Raw genomic sequence first — 24932 nt, 5'->3', positions numbered from 1 at the left:
ACCACTCGGCTACCAGTCATCTTACATTTCGTTTTGTTTTAGCAACAGATATAATTTATGAATGCAGGTCATTTAAGTCACCCAAAAAAAAACAAGAATCAAGAATGAATAGGCAAGCGACCAAAAACATGAAGCTACAGGAAGTTATAGAAGAATTATAAAATGAAATAGAGCGTCAGACAACGAAACAAGGAAATCCAAGGGCCCCATTATATATATCCGGTCAGCTTATAGTCAGTCCCATAAATTTGCAACACTATCGGACATTTCAACAGTCAAAGTTGACAATTAAAAACGTTCACTTTACCAACTAAGGGATAATTTAAAAAAGCCCAAACAAGACGAGTTTGAACTTTTCTTGCATGAATCATGTTATAACTTGGGGGAAAGGACAAGAAAAACGCTGAATGAATTTTTAAAACCACGTCATAGAAGAAACGTGGAAAATTTATTTACAGAAATAACTAAATTATAAAAAAAGATAGCGAGCAAACTGCGGGAATAGCTGTGGAATAGTAGTGTATTCCTTATAATAGAAACAGATACAGAAATTACTTGAAAAAATGTGAACGCGGCCAAATGGAAAACTTTGATTAGAAGCTCTAACTTTATCATTGAGAACACTTCTGGGTACAAGAATATATTGACAACGCAGAGACTCGAACACCAATCGGGCCGTAAAAATCAGGAGCATTAACCCCTCGTTACCAGTCAACTCAATACATTTCATCTTACATTTGATTTTGTTTTAGCAACAGACATAATTTATAAATGCAAGCCATTTAGATCACACAAAAAAACAAGAATCAAGCATAAATGAGTGAGGGACCAAAAGTATAAACCGACAGGATGTTCTAGAACAAATATAAACTGAAAAAGAGCGTCAGACGATGAAACAAGAAAAACAAAGTGCCCAGCAATACAGCTCCGTTCAGCTTATATTCAGTCCCACAAATTTGCAACACTATCGGACATTTCAACAGTCAAAGTTGACAATTGAAAACGTTCACTTTACCAACTAAAGGATGATTTCAGAATGCCCAAAAAAACAAGTTTGGACGTATCATGAATGAATCATGTTATAACTAGGGGCAAAGGACAAGAAATACGCTGAATGACTTTTCAAAACCACGTCATAGTTGAAACATGGAGAATTAGTTTACAAAATTAACTAAATTATGGAAATCATAGCCAGTAGACTGCGGGCGGGAATAGCTGTGAAGTAGACGTTCTTTCCATATGATAGAAAAAGATACAGAAAATCGCGCGGTAAAAATTACGAGCATTAACCACTCGGCTACCAGTCAACTTGATACATTTCATTTTACATTTGAATTTGTTTTAGCAACAGATATAAATTATGAATGCAGGCCATTTAGGTCACATAAATAAATAAGTGACCGAAAACGTGAAGCAACAGGATGTTCTAGAACAAATATAAACTGAAAAATAGCGTCAGACGAAACAAGAAAAACCAAGAGCACCGCAATATAGCTCCGCTCAGCTTATAGTCAGTCCCCCACAAAATTGCAACACGATCTAACGTTTCAACAGTCAAAGTTCACATTTTAAATATGCAGACACCAGAGCTTTGTTGTTCATTTGCATGTTGGGAGTGTTTTCAACGTTCGCTTGTGTTGCAACTTTGTGAGACTAACTCTACAGCTTCGCAGCTTTAAGTTGAAAATAATGTTAAATTTAAAGCTCTCAAAAACATTGCGTGGATCAATTATCTAAAAAATAAATAAAGAGAAACAGAACATTAAAAAAATTGAATTAAAATTTTAAAATCTGGTTAAAAAACAAAAAAATCATAGTGTCGCAAATTAAAATTCAATTTTTGAAGCCTTGAAAAAGTTTTGTTCATTAAAACATTTACGTTCCAAGTCAGAACCTTGCGGAATTACGACGTGAGAATTTTACCTCAACTGTAAGTTCAATTCACACCCTAATTCAAAAAAGTAGAACAAACACATACTCCGGATTTTACGAGTTTCTTAATCGCATTTTGGTTCATTTTTATTAAATAATTTTTGCATGCCTCAAAGTCACTAGTTTCACGATTTGGGATTCTGCGTCCACATGTAATTAGTCTCGCCACGGATCCAACAATTTCTGAAAACTCTTTTGCGACTGTTATTGTTATATAGCTTTTTCATTCTTATTTTTTTGCCTGCCAAAATTTCTAATTCTACCATATAGAAAGTCTGAATAATAATAATAACTGTTGATGAACAGTCTTTCTGATAATTTCAACTGCCCGGTATAATTTTTGGTATTTTTATTAATAAGTCACATTGCGTATCTTGGCATGGGATTCACATTGTGTATCTACGTCATGCGTTTCGAGGTTTTCGATTACATTTTGCTTATATTCACTTTTTATGCATGCAAAATCAATTTGGGAAAATTTGCAGTTTCAAAAACTGTTATATAGAAACTTGGATCAAGGATGCGTCAATGGTTCAGATCATTTCTACTTACGCGTGAGTATTAAACTGCCCGGATTCGTCTCCAAGACTGTAATTCATTCCTTTCGAGAAATCTTCCGCGAAACTTGAAATAGCGCTATTTGCTTTCTCAAACATTTTGCCGAAATTCGCAGCCGTTTCCTCGCCTCTCTTGAACAAAAGTTGAGGATTCATATTTTCGATATCTGAACTTGAACTCGCACTCTGAAATTGATTCGTAAATTGATTCTGATTAGCTGAAACGTTGATAGAAGCTGAATTGATTACTGTGTTCTGATTGGCCGACGAGCGTTTGTCTCGAGCACTCGGCATAAGTCGGTTTTGAGGTTCATCGACGTAAGGAAACGATTGCTCCTGGTCAGGTGTGTAAAACTGATCATCGGAAATATCGGAAATTGCAATCGGTGCAACAACTTGTTGATAGGGTAAATTTGCATAATAACTTTCTTCCTCAACTTGCTTCTGTTTTTGCTTTTGAAGGTTGATTTCATTTTGATTGGGAACGCTGTTGGAAAAACTCACCTGGTTCTGATTGCCACCAGGTAATTTTTGATTGTTCCTCTGATTTGACTCTGCGTTCCATATTTGAGATGAAACGCGAGGAGGTGGTTGTTCGAAGTGATTATCAATTTTCGCAGCTTTTTGAGATTCACTTGCAAAATTCCCAGACCCGTAAATTGAGGAGTTCTGACTTATTACCGATTCAACTTGAGCACTCGTTATGTCATATTTATCATAACCAGGGGAGTTATAACTCGGGATGGTAGAGGTAATAATAATATTATTATAACTAGCTGACGCACCTTGGTGTTGTTGTTGGGAGGTTATAATATTTTCGTTGTAATAACCCGAGGAAATTTGTTGCGTAAGAGATACGCCTGGTTGATTGCGGAATTCCGTTGCCTGGGCTGTTGTTATTTGTTCTCCGTATTGACCCGCGATAGCATAGGTGTTTGGAACATTTCCTTTAATTGATGTTATAGCGCCACTAGCATTTTGTGCTGAACCCGCACTAGCATTGTCTACAATTCTACTAACTCCAATATTTGAATATATCCCGCTCGATAAATCCTCTTTGGCCGGGTCAATATTTTGATAGATGGAAGAAATTCCCGCGTTGGTATAAATACTTTCATTTTGGTAAGATGTAGGGTCTATTTTAGTGTTGTTTACCGCGTGTGAAAACCCTTGATGATAGCCCGGGTCGTACACATTGTAATTGTTTCCGCTGTCAATATTTTTGCGTGGCGGCGGCTCTCTAATTGAAGTGTAAACACCGTTACTGTTTTCAGAAAGTGAAATATTAGAATTACCACCTTCGGAATTAAAAACTGAAGTGGTAACGTTGTAAGGTAAGCCTGAATAGTTTTGTTGATTTTGGGTCAAAGTCGATGAATTGGTTATTTGTCCGAGGTGAAAGCTATCTGCGGACACTTTTTGTAAATGTTGTTTGTTTTGATCTGAAGCGTTGTTTACTGTTTCAACATTTCCATTATTTCTTAGTACTGTTTTCCCATCCGCAGCAGGAATTGTGTGCTCAATTTTTTGCGGCTGGATATTATTTTCCGCCTCGGGATAAAAATGTCCAGCAATGCTGGCACTGTTGTAATTTCCAAGTGTGGTCACCGTTGAAATAGTATTAGTATTATTCCGTTCTGATAAATTCGGTAAGGTTGATTTAAAATTCACCTCATTGAATTGTGAAGTTATACTATTGTATTCTGAGCTTGTACTTGCTACGCTGTTAGCCTTAAAAGGAATACCGCCAGCTTTAGTCACACTGGAAAATGTACCATCTTCCTGTGGTAATTTGTCTGTTTTCTGATTAATAAATCCAGCAGAGCCAGGGAATATGTTCTGCTGGAACTGGTCACCTTTCGCTTGAGAAGAAATTCCACTTTTGGTTGAATCTGAAACGCTGGTTCCTACCGTTGTTTCAATTTCCTCAGGAAACGTTGGAACTGTGTGTCTTATTTGGGGGGATATAGCGTTACTTGTATTGATGTTACGCTCTTTTAATGAATTATTAACTTCAGCTGTGTTTGATTGTATCGCAGCTCCTGAAAACGACTTCTGATCAAATTGTGAACTAAAACCGCCGTTCGCATGATGAGCAAAACTTGCGTCATTTCCTGATGAAACGTGACTTCCGGTTGTAGAAGTACTTCCCACTGATGAATTATTCCCTGGTTGAACTGTAGCCTCGCTAGTTGTTGGTGTTGCTTCCTCTAACTCGTCATCCGCACGAGCCATGACGGACATAATCATGTCCAGTTCTTCAGCTGAAAGTCCGGCAACGTCAGCTTCGGTTAAACCCGGGGGTAGTGCAAGTTTCCCCTTTGACTTGTCCGGAGCTTTGGTAGTTTTGGTTTCTACACCCTTAGGTTGATCCTGGCCAATTTGGTTGGTAGCTCCTGGAATATTTTGGCTAGTTGTAACCGGTAAGTTCGTGTTTGAATTTTCGACGGATAATTGTGAGGTCAGTTTTGCGTCAGTCGTTGAGGTTTTGGGTTCTTGTGCTCTATTTGGCGACAATGGTAGTTTCGATTCCCGATCTCTATTCTCACCCGAACTGCCTCGGTTGTAGGTCACTTGGTATTGCCTACCTCTTGCCGCTTCTTCAACTGAATAATCCGATTCCATATCTTCATCAGAAAAGTAAATATCAACATCTCCATATTTATTTCGTCGCATCTCTTGTTCTTGATACTGAGCTACAATGCGTGAACGAGTGTTATCATTAGAACTCTGACCTTGACTCGAATTGGTCGACCTCTGGGAATCGTAGTCTTGGCTTCGCGACCTCATATCTCGATATTCCATTCTCTCATTACCGTAATAAGTGTTTTCGTCCTCATAATCCAAACTTCGGTTGCCATAATCTCGGCGCCGCTCATGCGAGTAGCGATCACGATCTTGGTACGAGTTATCGTCGTATCGTGGGTCGTACCTTTTGTCATAGTTTCTCGGATCTTCCCCTCTTCGTCGCATTCTTGACTCTTCTTCCCTCCGGATTCGCTCTTCATCACGTCTAAATCTTTCCTCCTCCTCAAATCTTCGGTATCGATCCTCCTCCTCTCGTCTCCGCCTATCTTCTTCGCGGCGAAATCTTAGCTCTTCTTCTTCTCGACGTAGCCGTTCCTCTTCCTCTCGTCGAATCCTCTCTTCCTCTTCTCGGCGGATTCTTTCCTCTTCTTCACGTCGAAGACGTTCCTCCTCCTCTCGTCGAAGCCGCTCTTCCTCTTCTCGGCGGATTCGTTCCTCTTCCTCGCGGCGGATTCTTTCTTCCTCTTCGCGACGCAGTCGCTCCTCTTCTTCTTTTCGAAGCCGTTCCTCTTCTTCGCGGCGGATTCGTTCCTCTTCTTCCCGGCGGATTCGTTCCTCTTCCTCCCGGCGGATTCTTTCTTCCTCTTCTCGACGAAGTCTCTCTTCCTAAAAACAAAACGATCTCACCAAATAATCAATTAAAATAAAACTTAAAGAAACAAGAAATCTTTTCCAAGATTCGAACAAGTTACGTTACTGATGTAATGAATATCGATAGTTACTATACACGAGGCACGGTTATGTACGTACGCACATAATGTTCCGACCCCACTCATCCACATTCTTGAATTATTTGGCTACCAAGCAATGAGAAGAGAGAAAAGTTTCATAAACCTACATATCGTTCAATAAACCACTAATGGAATACAGTAAGGCCACGCTAGAGGGTCGGTGAAACTTGTGGTTAATAGGACAAATAGAAAAAGCAATAATCAAAATCGCATCAGAAAAACCTAAACAAGACAGATTAACCTATACTTCATTAGAAAAGATATCGGACCTGCCCTCAATGCGACTGGGTATCAGGTCGACAAAAAGAGCAAAGATGTGCGAAGTTAAAAAATACGATTCTGGTTTGGAAAAACTTATATTCAAAGTGATTTATCCTTAGAAATAAACTTAAATCACTAACATGTTCACTTATATTTTCTTAGGAAGTAAATGGGACCTCTCATTATCTAGCGTACGTCATAAGACTACAAGAAGAAGGACAAATACCAGCAAAACTAAAAAGTTCAATTTTACTTGGCGCGAAAAGGGCTGTGAAGCCGTTAAAACAATTAACTTTTCACTAAGACCATTAAAAATGTTCAATTGCGCAATATTTCAAAGTCAATGGGACCTACCAATAATGTTATAATAAAAAGAGAAAACAAAAATCTTTCAAAATGTCGGAATAGAGAAAAAAACTGAAACATTTTGAAAAAAATCTTCTGGTAACAGTAGAAACAGAGCCGAGAAAAAAATTAATAGTTGAAACTAAAAGCAATATGAAAATGAAATTATAGCTCATTGGAAACGGGTTTTGACATGTCTTTACTGAGACTAAGCTCCATGTCGACCGAAAAACGTCCTAGAAATAAATGGCGAAGCTCAAAAACCAATCGATAGAATTAACGATAACCAAAATTTTCTTCTGCTAAATGAAATAATGAAAACAAGACTCAAAATTGATTTAAAAGCGTCTAAACCAACATTGTGATGGAAAACTGAAAAAATTTCTGTGACACTTTGATTTCCAAATCAGATGGGCTGAGTACATTAGACTGAAGTTTTCCATAATTACTAGGTAGCAATGAAGCATGAGAAAGAACAAACATTACTGTTCGCTTTGACTAAATATTGTCACCACTTCTTTTCTCTCTATTCTAGAAAAATTGTGTGGAAGAAAAACAATACACTCGTTTCTTTGCTATCTTTGCTTCTTGTTGCTCATCAGTAAATAAAAATCACAATTTTTCTTCTAGTGAAGAATAGTACTTTTTCTGTGACTAAAAAACCAAAAAAAAATAGATTGTTTCTGTTGCTGCTCTTCGAGTAGTAAACAGAAACGACTAAGTAAGAACTGCGCTTAGACAACTAGCGAGACCTCAAATCTATTGCAGCCTGCTTCAGTCGGGTGGAGGGGTGTTACTAAATTCACTAAAAAGCGTTTCAAATAACGTTATTAGAGGTTGTTATAAATAACTATAACCACTAATAAAATTTAAACCAATGAAAATTGAAGCCACTTTGGCGCACAATCCATTTAACGTTTAGTGGTAAGCTGGCGCGGCTTCTTGAGTTCAGCCGCTCACACTGAGAGAGAAGTTTAGATCACGCAAAACAAAAACTTCAAGGGTGTAAAAGTCAATCGAAAAGTAAAACGAGTCGAGAAAAAAAAAATTAGTATAAAAAACCAACACGGTTACAATATTGCTTCAAATTTTGTTCGAAAGCAATCAAAAAGAAACAGCAAAAATGCAATGCAAAATCTTTGGTCCGTAAAACTTCAGTAGCCGGTAAACACCAAAGTGATCACTCTCGTTGACATCCCAAGCAGACTTTTTTCGTGTAAGACTTGTATCAAAGTGCATATTGTCTCAAAGTTCTTGCAAAAACTCTATCACATCTAGCAAGATAGAGGTTTTGGTGAAAGCCTTGAAAGGTCCTTACCAAAAATGTTCACTTTGCGGAAAATCCTTGTTCACAAAAACCCTATTTTGATTATCAGTAATAGCAAGAATTTAAGATGACGTATTTTTGCAAGATTAACATAACACTTGTACCACAGTTTCCACTTTCAAAAAAGATAACTCAGCGAGAGACAAAACCGAAAAAAAAGTTCTTGATCGAGTCTTCACTTAAGACAAATTGCCTTAACGTTATTTTAAAATAAGTGTCTGTGGTGGCTTTAAAACATATTTAAAAAATTTAATTTTTGCTTTGCGAAGTTCTTTGAAGACAACTCGTGAGTTACCCTGGAAAACAAACGCTAAATACTCCGAAAAGTTTAAAAAGATATCAATGAACAAATTAAAGGTGTAGTTCCTTCCGGATGTGAAGTGATCTTTCACCATAGGGAACTTTCCGATTAATCGCAGTTCACTCAAGAGAATTGAATTTGAATCAGAAGTTATTTAAGAATACTGAAAACAATTCTTTCCGAATTTTTCGTGATCACCAATTTGTCATAAATTTGAAATTTGAAATTGAAATTGGCTGACACACAGTGCAAGATCGATTATATCAATCACACAATATTCGGCCGAAATCATTACAAATTATTTGTATTAAGTGAACAGGCTGAAGGTTCCTATTGAAAAAATTGAAATATTCTTGCGTTAGGAAGGCACAAAATTTTCATTTTGCTTATGTATCTGAAAAGATTACTGTAAAATCATGTTAATAATTTTTTGTATTTTTCAGTAGTTTTTTCTTATTTTTTTTATCAAAACTGTTTTGTATTTAAATTTTGACAGTAGAAATTTTTTACAGTACTTTACTTTCAGCGCTACATCATGATTTAGACACCAAGCAGAGAACAATACAAAACTCTGCGATCCAATTTAAAAAAAGAAGACCAATTAGGGGCTGGAAAATTAGATGTCCCGGGTTATAACTTTATGCAGTGGTACCCTTGGTAATCTGAGTAATCTGAAATGAAGATCCGTTTTGCAGTTCTTTAGAAATTGTGTTGAATAGCTTGCATTTTTGCAGCAAAATTCAAGTAGAACAACGCCAGCAAAACTAACTTTTAATACTTCAACTTGAAATGAACAACTGAAACTCTTCAGAAACTTGTAGGTACAAATCTGGGTTTTATTTCAATTTTAGTCTGCGCTTCCTACGTTTGGAAAAGTTGAGATATCGTTTTTTTGGAAAATTATTTAAAAGCCCGTATACTGAACAAATGTTCTGAATACATATTTCAAATGGTCATGATATTATCATACAGGCATAGAAGCTACCATATCTGTTGCTTTTGAGATACATCAGCAAACAGATAGAGCAGCAAGCTAATTTATAAAGATTTAGTGCTTCTTTCAAACTTCTCTTTGTTGTGTATAGAAACCATTCACCTTCGCCACAAAATTCTGCTTGTATTGCTCCAAATAATATTTCGGTCAATAATAATTAGCAAAAAATCCAAAATATGATTTTTCGAGACATTGTCGGTTTTAATCAGATTGTATCAATTCAGTTGTTGCACTTTGCCAAATTTCATAAATAATTTTTATTAGTTTTGGTCTGCCTTATGCAGAAATCTTAGCACATATTTTACTCTCACTTAATCTAATTTGAATTTTTCATGAATCAATGGTAATCGCTGAATGGAGGAAAAATGATTTTACAAAAAGTAACACTAGTTATCAATTCCTCAACAATTACAATAATTGAATATAGAAACGTAAATTCTGTATATTTAATTTTTGACATCTCTTAATGTCTTAAAGATTGGGTAACTCTTTGATATAAGCGGACTTTGCTGTCCATGAATAACACTCTACAAAAGGCAAAAAAATGAAATTAAATGAATTTCAAATTCTATTGTGATTTTTACTCTTTTGTTTTTGACAAGGGAAACGATTTTGATATTGGAAATTTTGGATTTTTGTTTTGCAAGCTTGAATGTTCTAAAACCTCACTCAAAATCATTTCAAGTCTGATAAGCAACCCGCTAGTGCTTTCGTCTATAAAAATGATCATACTGTTCATTATTAATTACAATTTTTGCTTACTCTTTTTCGACGTTTTTTTTAAATTTTCAATGCTTATTACAATGAAGTTGAGCAAAAAAGACAACTTGTTGAAGTTTTCTTATGTCTCATCGACTCACAATCATTTTCAAGTGAAGCAAAAGAAATTTGTTTCCTCCGCTCACTGTCAGTTTCAACTGAAGCCAAAACTATTTTGTTACAAATCAAGTTGTTAAAAGGCTATTGAAGGAGTTCAAGAATGACTTCCGATAACTCCCGACTTTTAATTTGAGTTCGACCTAGATGTCACCACCTTTAAGATATGATTGCGAGAGCATAAGGTATACAAACCCACTGATTTGTAACAAACCTTGACCAGAAACATTTTGATTATTACGTCTCCCTCATATCAGGACAGCTAATTAGATTACTGTCAACCGCGCAACTGCATATAATTTCTACATGTGGCAAAAAACAGAAATGAAAACCCGAGACACGCTGAGATGATACAAGGCGATACAAAGAGATAAAAGGTTAAAAAAGCAAATAGGGGTCTGCCGAATCGGACGGTGTCCAATTAAAAGCCGACAAAAGGCCAAACCAGAGAGACAACACACGAAAAGGAGCAAAACAAAAATAGTCACAGAAGGAATATTCACCAGCAACGACTTTTTAAAAGAAAACAAAGCACAATTTCATTGAACACCGCTCAACTTTTTGAAAAAAAAGCGGCAATTAGCAGACCTGTAGAGCAGCGCAAACTCATTACACTATGGCATATAAACACTATGGCAGTTGTTGAACATGGTTCAAAGTAATGTAACGTTAGATAACGGATCTTGCTCATGAGAGGCAATACAAATAGGGATTGCTTTTACTTCTGCAATCTGGGTTCCACTGAAGATAACTCCCGAATCAGAGGATCCTGTTTACAAGTCGAGACATGAATGGACGTGACCACCACGCCGTTCCTGAGTGACCAGTGATGATAAAGGTACGAACATGTTTTAAGCTTGTTGTAACTTTTGTTTGCTGATCGTTCAGTGCAAGTTTTTCTCAAAATAAAGTTTTTGTTTTTGGTTTGAATAAAACCGATCAAAATTTTTGGACTGATAAAGCAGAAACGTTGAGAGACAGATTCCGTTCGAATGCAGCAGAAAAGGAAATCTTTTGTTTTTTTCGGAACCATTTGAAGCTTGCGTTTTTGACCTAAAGCTAAACACAATGTACTTGATAGCAGTAGCACTTATGAAGAATAATTTTTTTCATAAATCAAACGCTTCACGAGTTGAAATGGACGCAGCTATTGATAGAGGGAGAAAAATTGACAAAGAGTTTTTAAACTTAATTTTAATTATGGTCCAAGTTTGTTTCGATGCTAAACAAACAGACAGTTCTATACCTTGGTCGTGTAAAAGAAGTGGTACTCAAGCGTAGGATGTACTGTCTAAGAGGTTCCCTAGCTCCAAACAACCAAGATTACATAAATTATTAAGCTATCTTTTTTAGCCTTGCTAGATAAAAATTTGATCAAGTAAATAAGAAGAGATGACAAACTACATTATAATTTTAAACAAGTCCGTGACGGTTTAAGTAAAAATATGTTGACATTATTTTCACTGAAAGGTTTACTAACAGAATTTGCTAACTTCGCTGGACTTTTTAAGTACGGTAGTAACAACAATTCACCTGACGGTTGGAAATGTATTGTTATTAGGGTTGACAACGAGCAAAGATTAGAGAGTGAGAAGAAGAATGCAAGTGAAAAGTTTTTACTAGTTAAGCAAAAGAGGTGCCATAACCCTAATAAGTAAGGGAATATTGCGAAGTTCTATCGCTCAAATAATAATCTTAAGACTCAGAACATACATTCCGGCACAATCAAAACGGTTAAGTGATACAATTGCAATCAATTTGGACATAAGCTGCAGACTGCAAGATCAAAAAATTTTCAGAATTATGCAGGCGGAGGGTAAAAAAATGAGAAGCAGAACTAGGTTTAAAAACGGAGAGTACTTTAGCTGCTTTTCGTGTCCAGTTAAGGATGAAGGAAGAGAACTAGTGCTAGACTCCGTGGTAGCATTCCACATCATCAAATTGGCAAGGACAGGGAATTTTTAAAGTAGTCTTAGTCATAATCTTTCAGGCAAAGGGCAAAAAGCAATCAAAAAAGAGCTTTTAGATATTTGGCAGAGTACTGTCACAGTTTTAGTAAGGGAAGGTAAAAAAAACTCAATAGAAAAAATTGTCCTTGTGAAAGCAAAGAGCTCAAACTCTAATGCAAAATGCGAAAGAGCTGAAGTTTTCATTGCGCCCGGCGTAAACATAATTAAAAAAATGAAGTTGATTTTGTAAACAGACAAGAAAAAATTTCTTAATTTGGATTTTAGTGAGCCAATTACAATTTGCAAAGACTGTTGTTTGCTATCCAGGAGCTTAAAAAATGTGGCACAAAAGATAGGTTAATTACAATTTTCCGACTTTACCACAACTAGTTGAACTTGATGAAGGAATGAGTATAAGCGGCATTCCTAAAATAGGGATTATAAAAAGGTCACGCTTTTGATAATAGGTTTCTCTCATAGGAACAGAGAACTAGAGAGGTGAGCTTATGGATCGCAAAACAAAGAATGCAATACTCGACGAGAAAACTATTACTTCGGATCTAATGAGCAAGAAAATGTTGAAAAAGACGAAAACTCTGAATTGAGTGAGAGCTTTCTCAAAACCGAAGAGATTGACCAGAACCTTCTCACTCATGCAAAGAAGGCCATCAGAAACAATAATTGTAAAAAAGCATTGCAAGGCGAATATTACTCATTGCGAGAAAATTATGTTTGGGAAGTAATTGAGAACAATTGTGCAAGAATAGTTTCTGATAAATGGCATTTTGATATTAAAATTCATCGTAGAGAGAAATATATAGATGCAGAGCAAAGTTCGATGCCCAAAATTGCAGTCAAATTCTGAGAAATGATTTTCATCAGACGTATTCACAAACTACTAGGCTCTCAATTTGTTGTGTAAGTTAATAATGAAGGAAGAGAACTGGTGCTAGATGTAAGGGACCAATCCACATTATCACATTATCAGTAAAAAAGATTTTTTATTATTTTGGTGATAGTTTTTCAAGCAACTTGCATTGCGCAAACAAAAGTGCTTTTAGATTTTTGGCAGAGACACTGTCGCAGTTTTAGTTAGGGATGGTAAAAAACATCAACTGAAAAATTTTCCTTGAAGACGCTTTTGGACCTGAAAGCTCAAAATCTGGTGCCAAAATGTAAACTTTGGGAAGAAAGATCTGAAGTTTTGATTGGGCCAGGCGTAAGCATAAAAAAGAAAAGTGCAGTTGATTTCCCATTCAGACAAAAAAAATGCTCAGTTTGAACTTTAGTGAGCTGAGTACAATTTGCAAGGGCTGTTGTCTACTACCTAGGAGCTAAAAAATGTGGCACAATATATAGGTTGATAGCAAATTTTTAGACATTACCAAACTAGTTGAACGTGTTGAAGGGATGGGTATCAGCGACAGTTTATTAGATAATTGTGGGATTGATGATTTAAATGAGGCTAATAGACAACCAAAGCAAATTGCAGACCTAGAGCGCAAAAAGTTTTAGACATTGTGAACAAAGATATCTTAGAGCCCATCACCCCTTAAGCTGTAAGGGTTCACAACTATGCAAAATAAATGTTGATAGCTTCATAGTAGTTACTGTAGGATTTACTTTACGAAGTGAAGGGTGGAGACTCTCGAGAAGTTTCAATAATTTTGTTCAAACGTAGGAAAGTCTCAAACCTTAGTATCAGACGGTGCCAAAGAGTGTATAGCTAGAGATTTTTCAAATAATTTTCCCGTCTAAAATAGAATACGAGTTGCGAACTCTTCGGCGGCGGCGGATACGCATCGCAAAAATGGAAAAGTTGAGAATTTTTGGGACTTCATAGTACGAACCGCTAGGTGTTAGGAGATCGGGCGAATCTATACAACACATATTGCACCTATTGCTCATCATGGGACTCTATTCGAATTAATTTTTACTTAAGCAATAAAGAAAACTAGTCATGAAACAATTTATGGTGAGAAAAAAAATGTTTCTTGAACTTTTACGGCTGTGTGTTGTTCTTAACCAAATTCTAAAACAGTTAGAATAAAATAGATAGTAAAGCGAAAAAAGGGAATGTAATTTGGTCACGCACTTGATAATAGGTCCGCTCTCATAGGAACAGAAAACAAGTGAGTTGAACTTATGGATCGCAAAACAAAGAATGCAATATTCGACGCGAAAACTATTACTTCGGATCTAATGAGCAAGATCTTGAAAAAGACGAGAAGTATCAATTGAGTGAGAGCTTTTTCATCATTAAAAAAGGCACGATCAGAACCTTTTCACTCATAAAAATAGGACATCAAGAACTATAGTTGTAAAAAAGCAATGCAAGGAGAACATTACTCTTTGAGAGAAAATTAAGTTGAAGAAGTAGTTGAAAAAATTGGGGCAAGAATAGTTTGTGGTAGATAACATTTCGGTGTCAAATTTGGTCCCACGAGAGATATATAGATACATGCAAAATTTTTGATATAAAATTGCAGTCAAGTTTTCAGAATTGGTTTTTATGAGACGTACTCTCCAACTAATAGAGTCTCAGCATATTTTTTAATAGTTGCTTTCTCTGTTCATTTCGAGTATTATTTTTTCCTCTTGGTTAGAGTTGGAACCGGCTATGGAGTATCAGTTTAAGTGATTTTTTGGATCTATTTTGGTCTTCTAGATCTACGACAGAAAAAAAGGAAACTTGTACTGAAATCAACCATGAACAGTACATTTAGAAGTTTTTTGAAGGATTTGGACTTAAAAATTGCAAACAAATGGAGAAACCACATACATACATAAAATTTAATGGAGAGAACTGCCCTCGGGAGCGGAGTGAAGAAAAAGATTAAATGAAAACTTGTGTTTATAAGAATTTTTTGGTTTGCTTAAATTCTATAGCTTTCTCGAGTAGAACAGACATAGCTTTTGCAGAAATTTTTATGTTATATGTTATTTTGTTGAGAATCCAGGTGAAAAGCTCTGGAAAACAAGAAAAAGAGTTCTGAGATACCTCTAAAAGATTGTACCTCAAAGAGTTTGGTTTTAGGAGGGGAGATATGATAAGCTTATAGTGCTTCCTAGATGCTGATTGAACTGGCATTTTAGACCATGAGAAAAGTACTTGAGGTTATTGCTCTAAAATAAAAAAAATACTGGCGCAGTTTTTGTCTGAATTTCAACGACAGTTCAAAGATATGTTGCTACTTCGTCAGAAGCAAAAAATGAATTCCTCAGTAGAGGCGACATAAGAAGCCAATCACTTGAGAGATCTATTGCAGGACTTAGTCTCTGAGATAACAAAAACCATTGAAGTTTTCGTTGATAACCAGTCATGTATAGCACTGAGCAAGCAGTCCATTCGCTAAAAAAAAAAGAAACACTTTGCTCTTAGCCTTATTTCATAAGGGAGCTTATAGAAAGAGGAGAGCTGGAATTCAAATATTTGCAGACTGACCACATGATTGCCCATGCCCTTGTCAAAAGCACATTAAAATTTACGTAGCTGTCCTGGGTGACAACAAAACCGAAATGAGGTGCCTCTACAGTTGCAACGGTCCAGGAACAGGAGATGACCTGTGAGTGGCAATTTTTAAAGTAACCCCGGAAAGTTTTGTTAGGAATTGTTAGGATTTCCTGATAATATTCGTTAGATTGCTGGATCTCAACCAAAAATTCTCATCGGCGTGTTCTGTGCGAGATTTATCGATTGCTATTAGTTCATTTTCTCGTGCATTCATGGAATTTTCAATAAACTTAATTGGCAATTTGATGTTATAATTGCCCTGCAGTAGTTTATAAGAGTTAGTAGGTCATTGAGTTCAAAGTAATACAACAACGACGAAAGCTTGAGATAGACTCTTTTTCTAATTTGCTGCCCAACTACTTATAACCCGTGAAGAGGTTTTTTTTCGATATGTTTTATTCTCCTGAATTCAGTTTTATTTACAGACCACACCATTGAGGCAGAGCTTATAACTGGTCTGACATATACCACATAGGCGTTAGGTTTTGTTCTAGTTTTCGCTAAAACGGAGACGTTATATTTAAGAAAAAAGAATGCGCCTTTGAAGTTTTTTGACAGCGCTTTGGTCTTTGCTTTCCAGAATTAGCTAATACTTTTATGCTAAGCTGATATATGACAAATAATGGCACTAAAAGCTATTGATTTTCTATGGTCAGTTCTTTTCTATGGTGAATTGAGAGACACTGCAATAACAAAGGTTTAATTGGACGCCATAAACAAAAACATGACGGAGAAAATTGAGAAACCTGAAAATATAGACTTAATTAGACGTAAGATTTTAAACATTGCCTGGAATCATGTTTCGATATCATTGTCTTGATTTGACCTCGCTGGTTAATGCGAGAGTAGTTTCTCCTCTAATAAAAAAGCAAATTCGTCCCTCCTATTTTTTTTCACAATATTCTGACAATAATCCTTCTTCAATATTACTTTTGGATCCAACAAAGCGTTGTTGTAAATATTGGGCCATTTCTTTCGTAGAGATAACCGAGAACATTTTTTAGCCATTCAAGTAATTCATTGAAGCGATCATTTGGGTAGCTGTCTGTCATCAATTATCTGATATCGGGCAAAATGCTACAGAGCTCAAAGGTAAACAGTTTGTCGGAGAAAGACGCGACCCAATTTAAATTGATAGGTACCCTTTCATTTTAAATAACTGAAAGGTTGAACGAAATCTTATGAAAAAACCGCAGTCAAAACGAAAGAAATTATCATATATGAAAAGAAAATTGTATCCAAATTTCTCCAATACAAAATATAATCAGCTAAAAATAGTTATTGATAATATGTACATTTGTCACTCAAATGTCACTCGAATGTACATTTACTAAAAAAACTCATTTTTATCATTTTAGCAACGCAAGATGTGTCAGCCGTGAGATACCGAGCCACGAAAAAAAGAACTATTGGCGACAATCTCTCTTTATTAAGAAAATATAAGCAAATACCTCTTCCCGTCGAAGTCGTTCCTCTTCTTCCCTTCGAAGCCGCTCCTCTTCCTCCCGGCGGATTCTTTCCTCCTCCTCGCGACGAAGGCGCTCCTCTTCTTCCCTTCGAAGTCTCTCTTCCTCTTCCCGCCGAAGCCTCTCTTCCTCCTCCTTCCTAAGACGCTCCTCCTCTTCTCGGCGGATTCTCTCCTCTTCCTCGCGGCGAATCCGCTCTTCCTCCTCGCGTCTCCACCGTTCCTCCTCTTCAATCCGCTCCTTTTCCAGCCGTTTTCTCTCAGCTTCAATACGTTCTTGCATTTGTTTTCTTCGTCTCTGTTCGGTTAATCGTTTCTCCTCCTCGGCCTTTTGCCTTTCCTCTTCAAGTCGGATTTCTTCTTCTAGCATTCGCTGCTCCTCGGCAAGGCGACGTTCATTTTCAAGCCTACGTTGCTCGGAGAGCTGCTGTTCCTGGCTCATCATCCTCTGTATTGATGGTCGCTTAGCATCAACACCTGTGCGGCCTCCTGGACTGTTGGGATCCGCAAATTTTGGCGAAGTACTTGAGTTGCTAACCAAGTTCTGATCCCCATTTGTGCCGAAAAACTTTGATACTTGATTAGACACTTCGGCTAGCGATTTCTCAATTTCAGGGTTCCGGGCAGGTTCGGGCTTTGAAGACATCCCCCGAGTTGGCGACGAAGCCCTTGAGGTTTCCCGAGACGGGTTTTTGGATCCTGTGCTATTTGGGTTGTCGGATTCCATCATTACGCTTAAGATTTGCTCTACTTCTGCTTTGGATAAAACGTTGACTGCTGTTTGGTCCAAACCCATGGATTCCAACTTTCGTTTCTCGTCCTTGGTCAAGGAGCTCCAAACTGTAGCTGGTTGCGCTGGCTTGGAAGGGACTGGAGTATTGACAACTGGGTTGATTGCTTGGACCTTCTGAACACTGTCCTTCCCGGTCGAAATCAAGTTTGTCATTTTTCCTTGCAGCATTGCCGTAGGATTGTCAATACCAGTCAATGATTTGGAAATGTCCGTTGTCTTTTTCAGGAAATTCGAGCTGTCAAAGGGAAGCGTTGATGACTTTTCCTCTGTTTTTGGAGCCTTCGCGGGTGGCATCGCAGATTTGTCAAGTGCACCTCGACTTCCGGCTGAGTTTGGTTTTGTCGAAGCCGAAGCCACCGGCTTGTTGCTTCCAGTTGGTGGCTTTTGAGAATTTTTATTGGTCTCAGTTTTCGGCGGATCCGGATTTTGGGCACTTTGGTTGTTGACTGACGCAATTTTGGCAATCTCTTTTGGACTAAGATGCATGAGATCAGCTTGCGTCAATCCCGGAATCTCAACAATTTGAGACAAAAGCATGGATTCGATGCAGGGACCTGCACTCAAATCAATACCTCCTTTCTCCTGCTGCTGCATTTCAGCGTGAACAGCGGCAATCTGGACCAATTCATATTTGGTCATGCCTTCTAATTCCTTGGAATTCAACCCCAAATGGTCGATTAAGAGTTTTTCCTGAGTACTCCATCGGCTATCTGGAGGTTGATCGGGAACTACTTGATCATTTCTGGGACCCATCGCAGGCGATGGATCTCTAGATGTAGTTCTTGACGACGTTACACTTGCATAAGGTCTGCTAGTTCCTCGACTTTTTGGATCCTGGCTACGTCCACGACCTGCCGACGGCAAAGAGCCAGGGTTTTGTGTCGTACCTGGGTTCCTTGACATATGTCCGGGTGACGAATTCCTGGATACGTTGGCACTTGCCGGTGCACTTTCGCGGGTTCCCGGACGTTGACTGCCCAGCTGTTGCCGGGGTAACGTTTGACCGGCATTCGGAGCTTCTTCAGGAATGGCGATGTTTTCACTGACGAAGTCAGTAATGCTTTTCGTGAAAGCACTGAACATGCTTTAATAGTTTTTAAGTCTCAATCACTTTTCCATGAGTGTACAATGTCAACGTAACTAATTCGACAAATAATCAACTTCGACCTCATGAAATTTCGGCCAAAAATTTTAATTTAACTACGAACACTTTTATAACGCCGCTTTAAACTTGACACTAATATGCAAAACCCATTAAATTTCGCAGGGCTTAAGTACTCGACTCATGCGGGGGTAAACTGAAACTGAAACAGAGGTCAATTCAAGCTTGCGTCAAGGGCCGAACAAAAATAAAGGTAATGGCGCTAATTTAGGTACCCAGACAGAAAAATTAACTGGGCGAAAGAAAGCAGGCACAGGATGTGATTAACGATGCAAAATTTAAGCCTTTGAGGGCAAATAATGAGATGATAAGAGAGACCCTTCTTTTCAACTATTCTGTTGCTCTTTTGAAATAGCAGTTCCCATTTAATCGATTCCCGGTATAATTTCCAACGATTCCTTCAAAATTTGCATTCAAAAACAGCCCCGCGATTGGAAAAATTCGTTCACGCATACCATTTGTGAAAATGTGGAAGAAAAAATACATAGAGCGTTTGTTCATGCACTACGCTTAGTTCTCCGCACGTGAAAAGGTAGGAAAAAGGGAATCAAAAGATTTATAACCGATGAAGTTAAGCTGGTTAGAAATCGAATGGATTGAAAATTTATCCCCCATTCACGTTTTATCCTAGGGAAAAATGTAGTAACACAGCAAATGTGCCGTTACTTTTATTCCTCACGTTTTACATATACATACCATCTATTTGAAAAAAAAGTCAGTGCATGGGGAAAATTTAATACTATATGAATATGTAGATGAAATGATTACGAACTGTGCTGTGTCCCTGGCTATAAAAAGCATTGAAAGCAGGGCAAAAGCAACAAAAAATAATGAAGAGACTAATAATTGAAAAAGAGCAAACAATATACAGCAGGAAAAAAGAAAAAGCGAAAAAATGTGGAAAAATGTTATAAACCGACTAAAAACAACGAATGAAAGAAGAGTCTCAATAATTAAATTTGATATTTTATTGCCTGAAAAAATAGCCGACTGATTTTGTTTTCACGCTCCGACAAACAACAACAAAGAACCCCGGCAAGAGCTTTCTATAAACTAACAAGTTTAAAGCACCGCTCGGGCTTGAATTGATTAGTGCTGTCTATTTTTATCACATGGTGTTCAAATGTTATCACAGGCCATCAAGACCTTCAGGAAGAATTGATGCGTGTTTTTATGACCTTTGCAATTTCCTACTTCAGTCCGCTACATGTTAAATTTAGAAAGCAATTTATTTTCCCCATTTTTCCGAGCAAGCTTATCTGGTGAATAACACCTAAGGGGGTAATAAAGCCTAAGTAAGATAAGTTAGAAGAATCTGCCAAGGGTTACAAGAGTACACAAAAATTTTCTAGCTCTGAAAAAAACGGCTTTTTATCATCGTGATAAAATTTCGTCAACATAAGTGTTTGCACAATTGATTTTACAAAGAAAGGAATAAACAAGAGAAGACCACAAATAGTGGTAGCAAGGTGAAAAGGTTTCATTGCAGGATTTGTTTTAAACAAAACGATGGAAAAAGTTTCTCGATATAAAGCTTTGTCACAAAAAATTATTCATACTAAATACTCATAGGCAAAGTATGAATATGAGTATGGCTAATTAGCAGATTTTATGGCAACAAAACATCAAGGGCCTTTTTTTGTAAACATGACAGCTATTTCATTTTTTTTTTTCAAATTTTTCAGTGCGACGGGCCTTTTACGTAGCATGTTAGAAGGCTGAGAGGGATTCATCTAATGTAAATTGTGCACAAGAAAATCTTAACACAGCTTAACAAGAAGCTTTAATTGTTCAACGCATACTTGGCTAGAAAAATGAAACCTTGAAGAGCAAGAACATGAGAATGGGCTATAATAGATGCCCAAGTTTGAGAACATAATACCAGTTGGTCTAAATGGTTAGTACACTAGGATTCCAAGTAAGCGATGCTAGTTTGAGTCCAGTACTGGCCCATTTTCACAGGGCATTACCCGCATCTAACCAAATTTATGAGGTAGATACTTTAATCATTTGCCAGGCATTTTTTAACATGCCTGATATAATCAGTTGTTGATTTTGTCGAAAGTATTGCCTCGCATAAAAAGCTCAAAAGATTTTCTTGAGGCTGGTTAAACTATTCTAAAACATTTTTAATCATGCCAATAGTAGACAAAAAAACCGAATCCGGGGTATCATGATATGGAAACTGATATCTTGAATGAAAATTGCTTACTTGCCTTTTCTACGTTCAAAAAATTCAAAATTATGTTAATTTATCAGGCAATTTTATTACGCAATTATCCGTACACCAAATTAAATATATCGCAAGGAACCATAAGAACTTTTTCAACAGTTCCATCAAACTGATCATCATAAAAAGTTTGGCATGGAGAGAAAAAACACCAAAAAATCTTTTTGACCCAAACTATTAGTGTTGATTCTGTTAACAATAAAGTATGGACAAATATATCAAATGGAACGAACTCAGTCTAACAAAACCGGATCAAAAGTTTTGTATTACGTTCAATAAAAATAATAATTGCTATTGTTTAAATTGTTGCGCTCAAAAAATAAAACTTTTCGTTTTGTTAGCTGAAAAACTTTATAAAGTTAACGTTTAAAATATAATTTCTAGATACTTCATTTATTTGCAGGGCATTTTCCTTTCACATGCCTATTATGATCATTTGTTGATTTCGTCCACAGAAAGGCCGCACATGAAAAGCTCAAAAGTTTTTTCTTGAGGCTGATTGAACCATTCTAAAACATTTTTTATTATGCCAATAGTAAACAGAATAAAACTGAATCCAGGAGGTCAAGATAAAGAAACTGGTATCTGGAATGAAAATTGTTTACTTGCTTTTCCGAAATTTAAAAAATTCAATTTCATGTTAATCCATTCAGCGATTTTAATACTCATTTAGCAGTATACCAAAATAGAGATATTGCAAAGAGTCAGAAGAAAGTTTTCCAACGTTCCCGTAAAATGGTCATCAGAAAAGGTTTGGCATGGAGAAAAAAGACACCGAAACAGTTTTGTCTCAAGCTATTAGTGTTGATTCTGTAAACAAACAAGTATGGACGAAATAGATCATATGGAAAGAGCTCACTATAACGAAACGAGACCGAAAGTACTAAAGCGCGCGCCGAATCATAAAACCTGCTACTGTTTAAATTGTTCAGCTCAAAAAAATTCCCGTTTTGTTAACTGGAGAATGGTAGAAAGTTAACGTTTAAAATATAACCTATACAGACAAGACACATAAATTGGAAATTTCTAATTGGTGGAATTAGCAAATCAAAACGGACACCGGCAGTATTTTTCATTAAGAGCTGCACTTGAAATGGAAGACAAACAGTTACTTAGAAATTAAGGAAACAAAAGCGCTCGAAATCTGGTTGTGAAATTAGTAGTTTGTTAAGACGCTAAAATTTAGGAGGCCAAATTAAAAAAACGGTTTTAACAAAATTAATTCAAACTCTGTTTTCTAGATAAGGCTAATATGATTTTTTCCAATCTTCTAATCATATACAGCGCATCGCCCTGAAACTGGGCTTTCGTCTGAATCAAAAATGAGATTCCGACATCATTTTTTTCCAATTTTCATTCAACTTTTTGCTTCATGCCTGAAACGTTTTCACTCAGTTACTTTTCAAGAAGTAACGTGGTAAGTATTTTTTAACGCCTTAAATCAATTTACGTCTTGCGATTAACGCTTTGCCAATCAATTTACAATTCAATATTTTTACTGTCTTGCGTACGGATCTAATTTTGAAAACTAAACTATTCAATGTTCGTTTTTTCCAAGCGTTATTAGTCCTGATGGTTCTAATCAATTATAGTTTCATTCATACTTTTGATCGAAACATTTCCTGCTTTTTTATTGTTCAATCATTATTCAAAAAAGGGAAAATATATGAGATGTTGGTTTTTTCTTCCGCAAAATTTTCGTTTTTTTTGTTTAAACATCTTAGACCAAAAAAGGTAAACTCCATTTTGCAGCTCTCAAGATCTAGTTCTGATTTACATAACATATTTCTGTTTTAGGAGAAATTTGAAAAGGGTATCACTTTAAAGTTTCGAAGGAAAACTTGAAAAGTAAAATGAACTTCACTCGGTGTTGACGGCGACCGATTGCATTTGAATTAAAGCTAAAGACACACGGTAAAAATTGCAGTAGATGTAGTCAGCATAAATGCAGTTTTGAGTGTAATTTTTAAAAAAAAAACAATGTAAAATATTTCACCAATAATTTTTTAAAAACTAATTATTTCGTTTTTCCTTCTCATAATTTTATTAAAAGGATTTTTTTATCCGTCGCACTGTTTTCTACTGATTGAACTCTAGTGTAAAAACCATTTTTTCTCTGTAGTTAGGAAATAGAAGATTTCAGGCAACTTAGAGCATTAAAAATTGTAAAAATCACCTTTGAAAATGTGAAACTAAAAGCATAATTACTTTTCCCAAATCTTGAGTTGTTTTTGCCAACAATTCTTCAAAACCAGCATTGTGTTTACTATATCTAGTTGGTACAACAATTGCAAAGTTTCAAAGATTTATTTTTATGCTCATGAAAAAATTAAAACGACAAAATATTTTCGGAAAACAATTAAAAAGATGCCATTTTAAGGTATAGTAATAAATTGACGATTACCAATCAACAACATGCCTTAAAAATTCACACTTAGTTTCCCAAAAAAAAAACAAGAGAGACCCACAAGAACGGTGACTAACCTTAAAAAAGAACAAATAGCGAAAAAGAAAAATTTTAAATGTTTTTTTTGTGCCTGAGTTAGTATTTTTGTGTTTGTGTGTGTGCGTGCGGTTAAGTGGTTGTTGTTATACGTGTGCCTGTAAGGTAAATTGTATGTTTTTGTTATTTTTGTCTGTGTCTTTCAAATTGTACAACATTTGATTTTCTAAAATGTGTAGAAGAGTTTTCGTTTTTGAATGCAGAAAAAAGACGCCATATATTTCGGTTCAAACAGTTTCAGTAATTTTTCTCAAATCTCTTAATTTACTTTAGTGCTCCCCACCATTTCTCGAACGAAATTAAAATTTTTTCACAAACTTGAGAGGTATGTTGGAACATTCTCTGCTAGACGTCTTGTTTCCAATTAGACTAGTTTTTACCTAATGGATTGACAATCACATGTATTAATAACGAAAAATTAATTGTTTTAGTTCAAAATAATTCAGATTATTTTTTGTTTGGTTTTCCTACTTTGGGAAATATTTTCACAATTACTCTTAAATATACGTCATTAACAGCACATTTGACACACCATAAAAACCCCTTATTTTTAAATATTTTGCCAATTTGATTAGTTTAAGAGGGGATAAGCATGATGCGAGGCATTTAAATAGTTTCATATTACGTTTCATAGTTATAAGAAATTACATTTTAGGTAAAAAATTTTTGAAGAAAATACATTGATATTTTTCAAAATAATCCATCCCCTCAATCTTTTTTAAGTTGACGGTGCATTTTGCAGTCACTATATGATTAAATGCTCCTATTGGTCTTGTATATTAAAAATGCGCTCTCATTAGACAACACCAGTGTTTCTTGAATCATATTTAAAACCCAAAAATGAACTCTTTTTTGAACCTTTCAAAATCACATGAAAAAATAAATTTTACAAACAGTTTTTGCTATTAACGTTGAATAAATTGCTAATCTCTTTATCCTAATTATTCTAAAGCCGAGTCAAATACGCTCTTTTTTGTAAGACATAAAAATGACTTGAACGTACCGGATCGGTGAAATAATTGTGGACAATTACTAATTACAAAATAAAAAGTAGTTTTAAAAATTTTACGAACCATGTAAAAAAACATAAACCCATGATTGTCAACAAATCAATCAATGAGTTAAATAATTTTCTATCACTGTTTGGTGGCTGTCTGCATAACCACACGTTGTTTGGAATAAAT

General features: G+C 36.1%; 2 protein-coding genes across 2 annotated transcripts in view; one reads left to right on the top strand and one right to left on the bottom strand.

Annotated features, from left to right (window-relative positions):
* The window catches only part of LOC142348172 (ras-related protein Rab-14-like), a 419162-nt gene that overhangs the window by 294433 nt on the left and 99797 nt on the right, over positions 1 to 24932 (top strand). The gene's annotated exons all lie outside the window — the stretch shown is intronic.
* The window catches only part of LOC142348169 (uncharacterized), a 98057-nt gene that overhangs the window by 72325 nt on the left and 800 nt on the right, over positions 1 to 24932 (bottom strand). The window contains exons 2-3 of the mRNA XM_075399400.1: positions 17047 to 19358; positions 2485 to 5903 (exon numbers count right to left, since the gene is read on the bottom strand). Of these exons, the coding sequence (XP_075255515.1) occupies positions 2485 to 5903; positions 17047 to 18936 (5309 nt within the window). The 5' untranslated portion in view covers positions 18937 to 19358. The remainder of the gene's footprint in view (positions 1 to 2484; positions 5904 to 17046; positions 19359 to 24932) is intronic.

Source organism: Convolutriloba macropyga, chromosome 10 (assembly GCF_964194025.1).
Source record: "Convolutriloba macropyga chromosome 10, txConMacr16.3, whole genome shotgun sequence".
NCBI lineage: Eukaryota > Metazoa > Xenacoelomorpha > Acoela > Convolutidae > Convolutriloba > Convolutriloba macropyga.
This window is presented reverse-complemented; position numbering and strand designations above follow the sequence as displayed.